The sequence below is a fragment of the Rattus norvegicus genome, chromosome 19 (assembly GCF_036323735.1).
Source record: "Rattus norvegicus strain BN/NHsdMcwi chromosome 19, GRCr8, whole genome shotgun sequence".
NCBI classification, from domain to species: Eukaryota; Metazoa; Chordata; class Mammalia; order Rodentia; family Muridae; genus Rattus; species Rattus norvegicus.
The window spans coordinates 71,247,186-71,263,945 of NC_086037.1; the positions used below are offsets into that span (position 1 = coordinate 71,247,186).

The following is a 16,760-nucleotide window of genomic DNA, read 5'->3' on the forward strand; positions in this document are numbered from 1 at the left end:
GATAGGTTATTTCTCCATCAGTGAAATGGGCCAATTCAAACCAGATTAGGTTACACTAAAGGCAGGTTTATTGAGAAGCTGTTTGCTGGCCCCAAGGATTGAGGCCGGGAGGGTTACCATAGAGGAGAGGAGGGCAGAGAGGAGAAAAAGAGAGAAAGGGCTCAGAGAGAGAAGGAGGGGGAGGGGAGGAGAAGAGGGGTGAAGAGGGAAAGGAGAGAGTGTGAAATGTCTGCATTAAGTGTGGAGGAGCCTCTGGGGGGAAGGGCAACAGCATCGGGCTGGAAAGTTCAAGGTTTGGAGTAGGCTATGCCAGGTAGGGACTGAGGGATCCTGGGAAGAGCTGGAGGGCCAGGTCCGCTTTGATAGGTAAAATATGCACCTCAGTCCCTTTTCCCAGGTCTGAAGCCAAACAGTGTCATTCACTTGTGATGTTAACAGAGACACACAGTGCTGTTGTTAGGAACCAGTCACGTTCCCTTGTGAATCAATCACGTCCCTCTCAGGCCTGCTGTGGTGCCTGGAATTTTTGCAGGAGGTGATGGAACCCTCAATCCGTTTGTCTCAAAGTAATTTACTCTTCCTGAGCTTGCAGATGGTAGACTAGATCAGGCTCCGGTGGTGGCCCAAGTGAGAAAGTGGCATGGACCCAGACCATGCCGTGGGCATACATTGTTTAGGAACAATAATCGTCAGGACTTGGTGATAACTTTGATGCGAAGAAAGGAGAAGCTAAGAGCGAATCCCGTGATCCGTGCTACTACCATGTAGAGTGAGGCTCGCAAGAGGAAGTGTTTGGACTCTCCAGAAAGCTAGAGGTGTTGGGGTGTCCAAACCAGCTGGATTCTGGCCCCCACAGAGTAGGTAAAACTGTTCGCTGTTTATTCAGAGAGTAAACTGAGGCTCTAGAGAGAAGCCGGGAGAAATACCTCCAGGTGGAGCGACATAGGAGGCCATGCAGATGGAGCACTACCCCCAAAGGGGTAAAGGTTTACATGAAGCTGGAACCGGAATTGTAGCGGGGAGACTTGGGGAGCGAGCTGAGTTGGAAGCCACGAGGGCACCCTGGGAGGAACAGTGATATCAGAGGCTTGCAAGTGCCCCGTTGGAATCAGCAACTATGGAGGTTAGGAGTGGATGCTCTCAGGGTCTGGTGAGCTGAGGGGCACGTGCCCGGTTAGGGCTGCCCGAGAATGACAGGCTAGGTAGGATACATGAGTGGAGAGGGGAGAGCAAGCGAAGGTTGACGCCTCCTTTTCCGTGGGTATCTCCAGGTGGAGAGGCGTGGATGCACTGAGGTGGGGAAGCTGAGAAGAAGAGGATGATGGGAAATCACTGAAGGGCAGCGCAGGCTGTGGGGATCCACAGCCATATCTCTTACATCTGAAAAGCTCCTTCATTCTCGCTGGGTCACAGCATCGGATCAGGCTCTCCCTCTCTTCCTCCCTCCCTCCCCGCTCCCCTCCCCCACCTCAACCATACTCCTCAGACCCCCCCCCTCCTCTCTCTCTCTCTCCCTCCATTCCTTCCTTTCTCCCTCCCTCCCTTATGTTTTTAAATAGTTTATTTTACATACTGTAGAAACCAAAAGAGTAGTGAAGGCGGTGCTTAAGTAAACAGTACCTCCTGTCCCAGGGCTGCTAACTTCAGTCTCACCTCTCCCTACTTCGGAGGCCTTGTAGAGACTCTCCCTGGGTGCGTGGTTAAATTAGTTCAATGAAGTTCTTCTTTGAGACTGTCTTAAGTACACCGGCTTCTGTGCCACCGTGCCCTGCTTCCCCTAATTTCATCTTTAAAATAATGATATCCCAAGATGGGGTTAAAGGTGCTTTTATTATCTTGAGCATGCTGAGGTTGTCTGCTGACCACTTACTTCCCTTCACAAACAACCCCTCATTTCTCCTGCAGAAATGTTTGTCTTCTAAAAAAAAAAAATCTAATTTGTCTTGATATTTTTCCGACAGCGTCTCAGAAACAGATGGTTATTTCCCCTGATCTCCATTAGCAAGACTTCCCTGGGCTCTGCCCTTGCAGCAGAGCTTCCCCAGGCACAAACAACCATTCTTCTGTCTGCATTGCTGCCCCTGCCTGCTGCTGCTGCTACCCCTGCCTGCTGCTGCTGCTGCCCCTGCCTGCTGCTGCTGCTGCTGCCCCTGCCTGATGCTGCCCCTGCCTGATGCTGCCCCTGCCTGATGCTGCTGCTGCTGCTGCTACTGCTGCCCCTGACTGCTGCCCCTGTCTGATGTTGATGCTGCCCCAGCCTGATGCTGCTGCTGCCTCTGCCTGATGCTGCTGCTGCCCCTGTCTGATGCTGCCCCTGCTGCTATTGCCCCTGTCTGATGCTGATACTGCTGCCCCTGCCTGATGCTTCCCCTGTCTGATGCTGATGCTGCCCCTGCTTGATGCTGCCCCTGCCTGATGCTGCCTGCCCCTGTCCGTTGCTGCTGCCTGCCCCTGCCTGCTGCTGCTTTTGCTGTACCTGCTGCTGCACCTGCTACTACACCTTCTACTGCACCTGCTGCTGCACCTGCCTACCCCTGCTGCTGCCCCTACTGCTGCACCTGCTGCTGCAATGTTTCCTCAGTGTTGAAGGCATCTGTGGCTGTCTAGCTTCTGGTTTTGTTGTTGAGATACCCAGTCCTGTTATGGTTTCCTGTCCCGTGATGGTGATGTATTTTGTTCCTTTCGTTAGTTTTCTTGGGGTGGGTTCTCACCTTGTAGCCCACACAGGCTTCAGACTTACAGCCCTCAAGTTCTATCACACAGGGGTGCCCTGTCTCTGCCCCTCAAGTTCTATCACACAGGGGTGCCCCTGTCTCTGCCCCTCAAGTGCTACCACACAGGGGTTCCCCTGTCTCTGCCCCTCAAGTGCTATCACACAGGGGTGCCCTGTCTCTACCCCTCAAGTTCTATCACACAGGGGTGCCCTGCCATGTCAGGCTTCCCCTTGGAGGCTTAAAAATCCGACCTTTATGCCTTTATCTCAGAAATGCTTGCCGTGTGTAATTCTCCATTATCACATATACATACACACACATACATACACACACATATACACACATACATACACACGCATACATACACACACATATACACACATACATACATAGACACACACATACATAGACACACATACATACACATACACCCCCAGTGCCTGGGGGAGCGGGGCGGGGAGGGAGCACTGTGTTGTGGAGCTCCGTCTCCTCCAGTTCTCGGGGGCTCTCACCCCACTTCCTTGTTATTTCCTCTACTTCGTTTCACCGTTTATTCTTCTAGCTGCATCTCCATCTTGACCGGGCTTCCCGCTGTATCTCCCTATTTTACTTTATGGAGGATCATTTATATCCCAACTCTACTGATTTCTAAAGTGTGTTTATCTTATGTGTAGTTTCCAGGATTACTTTGTTCTCCACAGCCCCTTTTTCATGTGTCATAAATACAATTTATTTCCTTATCAGGTCTCACCTAACCGGGTGAGCCATTCATGGTTCCCTTAAGGATCTCCGTCTTTTGCGGCACCTCTTTCAGTCACACCAAATCTACGCCAGGCATGATTTCCATGGTATCTTCATGTTCTGCTCATGGGCTGCCTGCTATGTTGTCGTATGTAGACTTGCCCTGCTTCCCTCCCAGTTCTACAGTGGATCTGGGACTACTCCTGAAAATTAAATATGAAATAACTAATTTTAAATTTTTGATAGGGGAGTTGGAACTCGAGATAGTTGCCCATAAAATAAAACCAAGATAAGGAGGAAAAGGAAAGAAGACAAAACAGATCAAGAAGCCCAAACTATAACCTCAATGTTAAATTAAAAGGAGCCCCAGAAAATGGAAGGAGAAATATGCAGGAAAAAAATTACAAAAGAAACAAAGTGTCTTCTTAATTTAAAATAAATGTTTGTTTAATTTAAGGAGTTTACTTCAGGGGCTGGTGGGAGAGTGGGCTGGAGAGACGGGGCAATGGTTAGAAGCTCTTGCTGCTCTTGCACAGGACCAGAGTTCAGCTCCCACCACCCATATCAGGTGATTCCAACTCCAGAGGATCCAGTGCCCTTTTCTGACCTTTGTGTGCATCCACAAGCACATAGACACACACATACACACATATACATACACACACATACATACACATACACACACACATACACACATATACATACACACACATACATACACACATATACACACATACATACACACGCATACATACACACACATATACACACATACATAGACACACACATACATAGACACACATACATACACATACACTCATACATACATACACACACACACACACACACACTTCTTGTATTGCTTATATGTCATTGGTTCATGAAACATTGAACTGAATTCAGTAGTTGATGTACCCAGAACAGCTGGCACAGTCAGAGCCATAAACAAACACACCTTGATGTTGGTTATCCTCTTGACTTGGGTGGTAGGATCTGAAGGGACCTAGGTACACTGGAGAGCCATCCTCCAGCCTGTCTCTGGTCCAGAGCATCAACAAGAGGAAAGGATGAAGGATGTTCTACACAACTATGTGGATGGCTGGCCATCAGGAGAGCACTCGGTGTAAACTAAGAGGAGTCCATGACCGAAGTGAATCTCTGCCCCCACTCACAGCTCTTCTGGGTCTCCTTGCTGTCAGGGGCATACACAGGCAAGCCATCTGGCATGGGTTACTGTTCAGTCCTTGGTCTTAAACCAGCACAAGACTCACTAGCCCGACAGAGGCTAGTCAACTCGGTCTCATTAGAACCAAGGTCTGCCAAGCTGAACTGCCCCTTTGTGGACATGAATCCTGAGTCCATGATGAGTCTGCCAGGCCCAGGGATCCAGAACCCTTGTACTTCTACTTCCTGTCAGAGACCCATTCAGCTCCACCTTCCAGCAGTCAGTCTGTCCATACCTTCCCTTCCTCCACTTTTCCACCACTGTCAGGATTTGGAGAAGTCAAAGAGATTTGCAGAGAGGATATAAGCTGTCCAGCTAGTTTTGGATGGCCATGACACAGCACAAATCATGCTTTATCACACACACACACACACACACACACACACACACACACACACACACACACACACACCAGTCTTGACCGGTGGATCATGGACCTCTTCTAGCACCCTGTCTTAGTTACTTTCACATGTTTTGGGTTGACCACGATCTCTGATAAGCACAGCTCAGTTCTCTGATGCAGAAGGTTTCAATACATCATGGTGGAGCAGGCATGACAGAACCTGAGATTAAGGAGATTCACACCTTGATTGATCAGGAAGCCAGGAGCTGGGTATGACTTTCAAGGCCCACCCTTATGATCTGCTCACACCAGCCAGTCCCACCTCCTCAAGATTTCTCAGCCTCCAAATATCACCACCGGCTAAGGAATGGAAAGTGGGGGGCCAGCGAGGGACCTTAGGGACTTGCCATATCACATGGTGATCCCTTAGGAAGTACAGTAAATGAGTCGGTATTCATACCAGGACAAAAGCTGTGACTGTGTCGGCGTAGTAGTTATGGAAGTGTGTAACAGCCAGCATGACAGGCATGAAGGACGTTGTCATCCTTCCTGCGGAGGCCCGTAGGGGCTTGGGCGTCACCACAGAGGGTGAAGGTGGAACAAACGCTATCCCAACATCTCACAGCAGACACCAGCCTTGAAGGAAGAGAGAGCTAGAATGACAGTAACGCCATCGATCTGTTCATAGCCTATTTGGGAACCGGAACATTCAACTGGCTTGTTGAGAAGCCACGGGGACTTCTAGGCTCAGCACAGGTGGCAAAACTCTGCCCTGTTCTTCAAACCGGAAACGCTATTCTACCTGTCCCTACCTCGCAGGACCTCAGGTCCCTCTCTAATAATTTTTTTCTGTTTCTTCCATGACTGCTTCATAGTTAACTAGTAAACAACACAACCTGCATTTTAGATAGCTCAGTAGGAAAATAAATAACAAAAGGGAATTCAAAGCGCTACCAAATCCCCTTGGGCTCCCAGTTTTAATTTTCTTCCATTGCTGGATTTTAATAGTATGTGACTCCAGGTGGACTACTCCCCAACTCCAGAGTACTTGGTATTTGGCTAGTGATGTCTTTTTTTGAGCTCTATAAGGATTAGTAAGGCCTGGATCTACTTCTAAGTCACTGGCCAGCTGCCTTCCTCTCTGGCTGGCTGCCATGGAGCTGTACCACATCTGTGAGCCTGGACCTCTGGGGACAGCACTTGACCAGTCCTGGTCTTCCTCACCAGGGTGTTCATTGCCACACATCCATGGCTTAGCACTCCACACCACAGGCTCTCTCCGTGTTTATCATCCCCCAGGCCTCCCCTGCCCTGCTTCTTTCACTGAAAGGCAGGCTTTTCTTTTCCTAAACGTTTTTTAAAATAGCAGTGAACTCTCCTCGAGGAATCTGTCTGAAGGGTTTCTTCTGAAGTGTGTTCTGACTGGCACCGTCTTGTAAGATCCGGATCTCCTGGATGCGCTGGCTGCTTCTGTTCTGGGTAGGCTTAGCGAAGGGGAGACACGAATGTTCACATGATAGTGTAAAGAAGGGAGAAGATTCACAGGTACTTCAAACTGTTTGTGTTACAGCCGGAATAGGAATGTATTCGTGTGCTCAGGAAACTGCTCCTCCAGTGGCTGGAAAGATAGCTCATGGGTCATGAGCTGCATCTGTAAAGGACACAAGTTCAGTTCCCAGCATCGATATGAGGCAGCTTACAACTGCCTACAACTCAGTTTCTGGGGATCTGACAACTTTTTCTGGCCTCCGTGGGCATTTGCACAAAATCCACACAGGCATGCACACACACACAGTCAAATAAATCTTTTTTTAAGGATTTTATTTATGATATATAAGTACACTGTCGCCGTCTTCAGACACACCAGAAAAGGGCATCAGATCCCATTACAGATGGTTGTGAGCCACCATGTGGTTGCTGGGATTTGAACTCAGGACCCCTGGAAGAGCAGTCAGTGCTCTAACCACTGAGCCATCTCTCCAGCCCCAAATAAGTCTTTTTATGGCACAAATTTCTACCTAACCACAAAGGCAAACTCTCCAATCTTATTCACCACCTTCCCCATCAAAGAGGACAAATAAAAATGGTCTGGCCCACAGAGCGCCACTCCAGCCTCTACACACTGTGACTTGATAGTCTCATCCGCCATGCTCGCCATTCAAAAGCCACACAGTCAAGCTGCAAAATGGATCTCAATGGTTAAGTGAGTTTACAACTCTGTGTTGAGCCTGCAACCCACGGGTCATGGTGTCAGATGCCCCTGGCAGTGACTGTCTTCTTTTGCTTGAGAGTTACGGAAGCCCTCAGTCAGCTCCTGTGGACTTGAGTCTCCAGGCCAGAGAATCCTGCCGCACCTGCCATGAAAGCCATCGGCTCCAAGCTTGGAGTAAGCAAAAGGGACAATGGCCTGTGACGTCATGCCACAGTGTGAGGTGGCTCACAGTCACCTCTCACTCCAGCTCCAGGGGACCTAGCATACCCTTGGCCTCCGCAGGCACACGGGCACACATACACATCAATAAGTAATCAAAATAGTAGCGAGTAAGAGACCTGGTCCTTTCTTACGTTTTCTTCTCTGACTTTTGTTTGTTTGGCTTTGTTTTTTTATTTTTTCCTCCTTTGAGGCAGGATCTCACGTAGCCCAAATTGGCTTCAAACTCGCTATGTACTGAGGATGATTTTGGATCGCCAATCCTCCCTCCACCTCTCAAATGCTGGGATTTCAGGGTTGTGCCCACAGTGCCGGGAATGGAACCCGGGACTCATTGCATGCTGGGCAAAAACACTCCACCAGCTGAACCACATCACCTGCCCTGTGAAATTTTCTTTTGCTTATTAACTGAGTAGAGGGTAAGTCATGGTCTGTGTGAACCCATGATGACAACTTTCTCTCTCTCTCTCTCTCTCTCTCTCTCTCTCTTTCTCTCTTTCTCTCTTTCTCTCTTTCTCTCTCACCCCCTCCTGTTTTAGGGAATGCTGTCGGTTTTTTGGAGACAATGGCTTGACTTTGAAAGTGTTCTTTACCAAGGCAGCACCTTTTGGTGTTCTTTGGACTCTCACAAACTACCTGTACTTACATGCAATAAAGAAGATAAACGCTACAGACGTCTCCGTTCTGTTCTGCTGCAACAAGTCATTTGTTTTCTTGCTGTCGTGGATCGTTCTCAGGGACAGATTCATGGGAGTGAGGGTAAGTTCCCGATTATCTATCTTCCTCCTCTCGGTCATGCCAAGCAGAACCTGCCCTACCCATTGGCTCCATGTGCAAGCGTCAGCTGCGGATGGAGGTCCTTCTAGTTCAGCGTGCATGCAGCTCTTGCTATGCTCACCACACTAGAGAAGCATCTGTGAAAGTGCCTTTCATTCAAGACATTTCCATGAGAGTTCCCTAAAGTCCCTGCCAAGCGGGGAATCAGCCAGAGTATATGTGTATGGGAGGGGCTTGGGACTTTGCCTGAACCATGCAGCCAGAAACACTGTTGCTAAGTTAGAGCTGGGAGGTGGAACAGGACGGTAGGGGGTGGGGATTTCACTTCAAGGGCAAATTCGATGGCATTCCTTGAATAGCTGGAATTTCCCTGGAGAGTCAAAGTCAATTGAAAGCTATCGGGATTCCAAGACAGTTGTGTGGAGCCTGGTAAGTGTAGGGCTAAATCCTAGCGGGATCGTGGAGTTGTCTAACCCAAGGAGAGGAAACAGGTGCCACTGGTCAAGGACAGACGCTTGGTGGCTTCCCACCTGCTCCCTCTGGTGGTCAGGGACTGCTTCTACTGTTCCTCTCCTTGCCACAGAGTAAGAACACTGGTCACTCAAAGCACAGCTAATCATCTCCTCCTTCCTTCTCAACGCTCAGGGCCCGGTGCTGGGTAGCCTCACTTGAGTTAGTTGACAACCATCAAGAGGCAGACTCTGGGTCCCCTGCTTCTGTCCTTGTTTCCCTGTCCTGAGACTAATGACATCACCTTGAGGGTGGGCTTACGCCCACCTGCGCTATACAAACAGCACTGGGGACATGAGTCAACTGCTGGTTCATATTTTTAGCTTACAGCAGGGGGAGAGTTTGTTTTGAGGCTCAGTGGTTAATTTTGGAATAAAAACTCACGCCCCGGGCTGCCACCCAGAAAAGCCTTCAGCAAATAAATGATCTAATACGTGTCTGGAAGGACTGCAGATGCTTCACACAGACTCAACGTTAAAGATTTGGGTGTCCTGGAAACACTGACCCATAGTTGTGCCTCTCCAGGCTTTACTTAAGGGTCAAGGGTCAAAGAATCAAGAGACTCCGTAGAGTTTTGGGGCATGACACAGATGTCCCAGGCAAATTTTTTGCTATGGGAAAGAGACACTTCAAGGTCAATGGCACATCCTGGAGAGAGACAGAGTGAGAGATGTGGGTGACCATAAACCTGAACTACTCTGCCAACTTGCAGCACACGGTGTGGTAGAGATCTGTGCTTGTTTTGTTGTCTGTGGGTAGGAGACTTTTCCACGCCCTTCTACTGGGATACAGCCTGGCAATGGTAACCTCTGATTAAAGTGCTCTCTACTGACCCCTGCACACTACAGGTTTGTGTCGAGGCTTTCAGTACTCGGTGGGTGTTGTAGAGAGAAGCTATAGGCTGATGGGATGCTGTAACATGCAGACACCGTAGGCTACAGGAGCAATACCAAGCTCTGAAAGCACTTGGAATCCTTGAGACAAAACGAGAGACAGCCGGAGGCTGCTCAAGAACTTGTCAGGAACAGGCAACTACTACCTCTAGGGAATTTCCAAAGACTTAAGAGCTAACGTAGCTTCCAACCCTGAGGACTGAGTGGCCAATACCAGCTTCACAGGATTGAAGGATAGGACCAAGGCTCCTCCTTGTGGGGAGGAGGCTTGCAGGGAGGGGGCTCATGGGGGGCAGTGGGAACAGCAAACACTACTTGTGTGGTTAAAACAATTGCTTCAGTCACCTAGTTAGAGTTTATTGAAAATGGGAAGGGCCACCTGCATTCTAGGTCAGGTGGACAGATTAAAAATAAATAAGAAAACATGTCTTCTAATACCCTGGAAACCCTGGTCACTCGTGATGCCACTAGGCAGGTGCTACTGAGGTGTCTGTTTAATAAACACAGCTCAGCCTGCCCTCACCTCGACTTACAAGTCCTCCTCCTGTGGGCCGTGGGATAGAGGCTCTGACCCAGTGGTCGAACGCTCAGTCTGGGAGCCAGTGACAAGGCTGTGGGTCCATGAGCAGAACCAGTGTCTGAACCTTAGCTTGCCTAGTCTTTAAAGTGGACAGAGAAGAGAGGTCACCTTCTGGTGCCCTGGATTAAGAAGTACTGAGAACCTGTGAGTCCACAGGACAAACTTGACAGATCTGAGGAGAATTCAGTGTCACAAGAAAAATAAGCAAGGAACACTTACACACGGAAACCAGAAAACCTCCAGTGTCTCAGTGTATGGAACATAGAGCCAGTGGACCTCTTCCAAGTCACACTTAACCTCCTTGAACTCTCGGGCTAGATGAGGACCTGGGCTCTGATCTTCTGACTGAAGGACCTTTCTATTTTTTAAAAAGATTTATTTGTTTTATGCATATGAGTACACTGTAGCTGTCTTCAGACACACCAGAAGAGGGCATCAGATCTCATTACATACAGATGGTTGTGAGCCACCATGTGGGTGCTGGGAATTGAACTCAGGACCTCTGGAAGAGCAGTCAGCGCTCTTAACCACTGAGTCATCTCTCCAGCCCCCTGGCTGAAGGATTGTGAAGGTGAGATGGGAAAGCAGCCACACACTTCCTAGCCTTCCAAAGATCTGCTAATGCACAGAGAGCAGGCACCCCACAGTTAGATCCCCTGACCTCAAGACCAGCCTAGGACCCCAGGAAGTCACTGTCTCTGGTGCCTCCTGTCTGAGTGAACCCACAGGGCCTGAGTTGTGTGTCTCCACAGCTGAGGGTAGCCTCGCCAACTCTGTCTGGCCCCTTTAGCCACTCCCTGGATCTCTACACAGCCCAGTTGAGATGGAAGGTCCTAACTGTTGATTGTTAACCAGTGATGAAGAGCTTGGGAGAGGCTGGAATCTGCCTTGTAAGTCTTCAGGAAAAATAACCCAGTCTCCTTTATTACTTCAGATGTCAGCCATACAAGCTTTCAGAATCATCAGAAATATCTCTCTGTCTCTGTCTCTCTCTGTGTCTTTGTCTTTCTCTGTCTCTGTGTCTCTCTGTCTCTGTGTCTCTGTCTCTGTATCTCTCTGTGTCTCTCTCTGTCTGTCTCTGTGTCTCTGTCTCTGCCTCTGTCTCTCTCCATCTCTGTCTCTCTTTGTCTGTCTCTCTCTGTCTCTCTTTCTCTCTGTCTCTGTGTCTCCTGTCTCTGTCTCTGTATCTCTCTGTGTCTCTGTCTGTCTCTGTGTCTCTGTCTCTGCCTCTCTCTCTCTCTCTCTCTCTCCCTCTTCCTCTCCCTCTCCCTGTCCCTCTCCCTCTCCCTCTTCCTCCAGGGTCTCCTACATATCAGGATGCCATCAAATTCACAAGGTAGCCCAGGGTGACCCAGACAAGCCTCTATTCACACCCAAGAGCACAGCAGGCGATGGCTCACTCTGTATCTTAGCTGCTTCTCTCGTTGCTGAGACAGAGCACCCGACAAAGGCAACTTAAGGGAGGGAGGGTGGTTGGCTGTGGCTCTCGGTTTGAGGGATACAGTCCATCACCGTGGGAAAGACGTGGAGGCAGAATGGTGAGGCAGCTGGCCACACTAGATCTGTAGTCAGGAAGCAGAGAATAGAAGAGGGTGCTCAGCTCACTTTCTCCTCAGGCCATGGGGTGGCTGGTGCCACGGACTCACCCTACCTTCTCTAACCCAGTACAGAATCCCTCACAGGCAGGTCCAGTGTTTCCAGGAGGAGTCTAAATCCCCTCAAGCTGGCAATGATGATTAACCACACACCCTGGGAACCACCGTCACCCAGTCACCCATTTAAATGTTAAACCAGATTCACTCTCCAATAGCCTCTGTTTAGACTCTTCTGCCTCCAGCTGTGTGCCCTGGGGCAGATTCCTTAACCTCTCTGAGTCCTGCTTCTGTAAGAGGGTTGAGTGTCACTAACCTCCTGGTTTGAGCTTAAGCAAGGAAGCACCTAAGGAAACGCTCCCTGGGTGTCTGCTCCTGAAGCTCAGCTCTGGTTGCCACCACTAAGGCCAATTTTGAAGAGTCTTCCCCTGTTCCTGGTTCCCTGGGGGCTCTATGAGTGCTGTGGCTGCTCTGCCTGGACTCTGCACGTGTTCTGGATGCCAGAACAGTTTCTCCTCAGAGATGGTATCCCGCAACCTGCAAGTGCTAAGCACAGCGTAGAGGAGAGACCCAGGGAAGAAACAGCTAAAGAGATGGGAGATGGGTCCACACTTCTGGGTCAGGGCATGATCTACAGCCCTTGAAGGACAGTGGTGTGGTCAGTCCCTACTGCTGCTGTATCAAGTGAGGACAACTTCTGCTGTCACCACAGTGTGATCCCTGTGGAGAAGGAAAAAACACCATCTGGGACCTGTAAGATTCCTGTAGAAGATGGGAAGAGAGCTCAGTAGTTCCCAGGTGCTGACTAGTTACTGTCCCTCAGGCCTTGTCATGACTGAGAAACCTGTCCCCAGAATATGGCAACCAATCTGTCAAGGCTCAGTGGTCAGCCCTGGCTGCAGCCTGAAGCAAAGCCACACTGCCACCCTGGCTACCCCTGCCTTAGCATTTTGGTTCTGTCAAGCTTGGATAGGTATCTGAAAGCTTCACCCCATCATCCACCTCTGCCTACTCTCCCCCGAAGTCTTGGGATGAGACACTGCTTTCTTCTATCTGGAAGAAGCCATGAATAGAACATTCTAGCTCTTAAGCACTTATACCTCCTTCCAAGTACAGTGTCTCCTTCCTCCATGATCTGACAGTGTCTCCTCCCTCCATGACCTGACTATGTCTCCTTCCTCCATGACCTGACAGTGTCTCCTCCATCCATGACCTGACAGTGTCTCCTTCTTCCATGACCTATGTCTCCTTCCCCCATGACCTGACAGTGTCTCCTTCCCCCATGACCTGACAGTGTCTCCTCCCTCCATGACCTGACAATGTTTTTCTCCCTCTTGTAGATCGTGGCCGCCATCCTTGCCATCGCAGGCATTGTCATGATGACCTACGCCGATGGCTTCCACAGTCATTCAGTCATTGGCATAGCCCTGGTGGTGGGCTCTGCCTCCATGTCAGCCCTCTACAAGGTAGGCACAGTGAACCCACCTTCCCAGCAGGCTTTGGGGCAGCAGAGCTCTGGGACTCACAGCCTGCCGCTTCAGACATTCCGGATGGTGTGTAGGCTTCTAAGAAGAGCATATTTTTTCAGTATGCACCGAGAGGCAGACAGCACCAGGGCAGGGTCCAGTCAGGCAGCTGAGAAGACTGGAACTCTGGACCCATCTGTGCTTGTGCCTGATGGGACATGGAGACTGGATTATGTATATGGCTTTGTCGTATAACTCCTTAGCTGTGCGATCTAGGGGCACCGAGTACTATGAGTCCATGACGGTTCAAACACTACTTGTGAAATAAACGCACAAAAGTATCTTTGGCAAGAGCTGGGCAGAGTGGCTGATGTCTTCCATGCCATCACTCACGGAGGCAGGAGCATTGCCGCAAGCTTGTCTTGAGCCTTTGCCTCAGAAAAGAAAAACAAAAGTTTTGACAAACGTTAGAAATCATTGGAAAGTACTCCCTGAGTGCCAGTCTAGAGACAATGGACCACTGTTGCGTCGCAGGGTGACCGGCTCTTACACCAATTCAGTCGGGCTCCATGCTGTCATTACCTAGCTCCTGTCTCTCCCCCTCTTCTTTCCTCTCCCCTAGGTCCTCTCTCTCTCCTCCTTAGATAGAGAATAGAAAATGAAGATGTTTTCAGGGCTACAAAATGTCTTCACACCCCACAGTGATCACTTCCTCTAGCTAAGCTCCACCCACCCCCAGGGATCACTTCCTCTAGCTAGGCTCCCACCCCTAGGGATCACTTCCTCTAGGTAAGCTCCTCCTCCTAAAGCTTCCATGACCTTCCCAAACAGAGCCAAGAGCTGGGGACCACATGTTCAAACACACAAGCCTGCGGGGTGCATGTCACATTTAAACCACAGCACCAGTCTGGAGGGACTACCTGGGCAGTCAGAAGCTCTTCGCTCCCTTTGCCGATTGCATGCGTATATGTGGGGAACACACCAGGCAAATGAACCACACGGACGGGACAGACAGCCACTTGCCTGGGCTCCTTGTTCACAAAGCAACAAATTGGATAGGGCCCATGGACATGCCTGAGTCCAGCTTCTGGCCACTTAGTCACATCGGTCCCTGGTCTCCCAGCCCTTTGAGCAACAAAGATGATTGGCAGACAAGAACATTGCAGGAGGATTAAGTCTGGTGCAGTTCACTAAGCCCTGTGTCATTTCTACAAAAGGGAGGCAAGATGGAGTGGGGACTAGCTAAGTCCCTCAATGCTGTTTCAGAGGAAACAACTTTGCAGATAAAGTCCTCTTTTGGGGAGGCAATGGCTACTTGACGTGCCGCTCACAGTTAAAGTGCTTGCCTTGCAAGCATGGGGTCTGGAGTTCAGAATGCCAGTCCTCTGTAGGTGCTAACTGGGCATGGCAACCCATCTGTGATCCCAGCACATGGAAGGCAGAGAAGGGAGACCCTCCGAGGAACCTGGCTGGTCAAACCAACCAGATAGGCAAGCTCTGGGTTCAAATAGAGACCCTGTCCCAATATATAAGGTGGAAATTAATCCAGGAAGACACCTAAGGACAATCTCTGACCCTCACATGCTCAGGTGTGCATGCACACATAATGGCACACACACACACTGACCCTCACATACTCAGGAGCTCACACACGCACGCGCGCACGTGCACACAAACACACACACACACACACACAGACACACACACAGACACACACACAGAGTGCTGTTGTACTGGGTCAGGATCCATCTGGAGGCTCCAGAGAGGCTGTGCAATTGTGGCAGACAGTTCTACACATTCTAAGCATTGTGAACACAGCAACAGCCTCATGCAGCATGCAGACCCGTGACTCCTGGAGACACGGTGTGTGAGGCCAGACATAATTCAGCCTGAACTGCCGCTACACAGAATGTTGACTGTGACACTCCACCAAGCTTCATCAGGCTTCACTGACAGACGAGGACGGTCAAGCCAGTAGAGCTAAGGTGCCCGCCATGCCGGCAGCCCCCAGGTTTGTCACATCTGCATAGGTGTGTCTTCTGGGTTTGTCCTCACCTCCTACTCTCTCTGGCAGGTTCTGTTCAAGCTGCTGCTAGGCAGCGCCAAGTTCGGAGAAGCGGCCTTATTCCTGTCCATCTTGGGGGTGTTCAACATCCTCTTCATCACCTGCATCCCCATCATCCTCTACTTCACCAGAGTGGAGTACTGGAACTCCTTCGATGACATTCCGTGGGGAAACCTCTGTGGGTTTTCCATTCTCTTATTGAGTAAGTAGCATCAGTCTGTGCAGAAGCCCCAGCAGACAGCAACAGACACAGAAGGAAAAACCCATGCTCCCTTGCTGTCCCCTAAAGTTCTCACTCTTTTTCAAAGTCTTTGTGACTTCTTTAAAAAAAAAAAAAAAAAAACAACAGGGGCTGGGGATTTAGCTCAGTGGTAGAGCGCTTGCCTAGGAAGCGCAAGGCCCTGGGTTCGATCCCTAGCTAATATTTAAGGTTTTTTTTAAAGGGAAGAGGGTTCAGGAGGTTGACCTTAGAAGGTAGGGCTTGTAAAAAAGGTGTATGCATTTCTTTGTAAGCGTATGAGTGTACACTTACACTTACGAGTTTCGCCTGCACGTGTGTGCACCATGGGATGGCTATGGAGGTCTGAAGATTTCAGATCCCCTAGGACTGGAGTGACAGATGGTTGTGAGCCACATTGTGGGTGCTGGAAACCAGACCTGTGTCCTCTGTGAGAGCAGCAAGTGCTCTTAAACCCCTAGCCATCTCTTTACCCCTTATTTTTAGTTTTGTTTACATGTACATGTGTGTGAGTGGGCCAGTATATGCAGGTGTCCACAGAGGCCAGAACAGGCCGTCTGTCAAATGCCCCGGAGCTGGAGTTACTAGCCACTGTGAGCTGTCTGATATAGGCGCTGGGAATTGAACCTGGGTCCTCTGAGAGAATAACTGGTGCTCTTAACTGCTGAGCCATCTCTCCAGTCCCACTCCTTAGATTTTTGGAGGGTTTTGCAGAACTGTGGTCATTGCTGTGGCAATTGTTGTATCAACTGTCACTGCTGCTCTGAATGCCACAATGGCAGTCTGGGGTTAGTCAATGTACCAGGTGTCCACAGGCATCGGTAACGTACCTCTGGTCAGCAAGAATGATTAATTACGGGGCTGGGGATTTAGCTCAGTGGTAGAGCGCTTACCTAGGAAGCGCAAGGCCCTGGGTTCGGTCCCCAGCTCCGAAAAAAAGAACCAAAAAAAAAAAAAAAAGAATGATTAATTACCCTTCTCATTAGCATTTCACCGCCACCACCACTGCTAAAGGCTACTGCTGGGTGGAAAAGTGACAGAGTTGCCTCATGGGTTCATTTTAGTTTGTTTCATTTTGCTGCTGTGACAGACATGATGGCCAAAAGCACCTGAGAGGAAGAAAGGGGTTCTTCTGGCTACACTTCCAGGTCACAGTCTAACACTAAGGGGAATCAGGGCAGAAAC

The 16,760-nt window shown here is 49.7% G+C and overlaps 1 protein-coding gene across 4 annotated transcripts in view; it reads left to right on the forward strand.

The window, feature by feature from the left end:
- Slc35f3 (solute carrier family 35, member F3) overlaps nucleotides 1-16,760 on the forward strand; it is a 270,686-nt gene that overhangs the window by 247,042 nt on the left and 6,884 nt on the right. For all 4 annotated transcript variants that reach the window (XM_017601462.3, XM_063278874.1, XM_063278873.1 and 1 more), the window contains 3 exons: nucleotides 7,994-8,213; nucleotides 13,147-13,272; nucleotides 15,347-15,539. In XM_017601462.3, coding sequence (XP_017456951.1) covers nucleotides 7,994-8,213; nucleotides 13,147-13,272; nucleotides 15,347-15,539 — 539 coding nt within the window. The remainder of the gene's footprint in view (nucleotides 1-7,993; nucleotides 8,214-13,146; nucleotides 13,273-15,346; nucleotides 15,540-16,760) is intronic.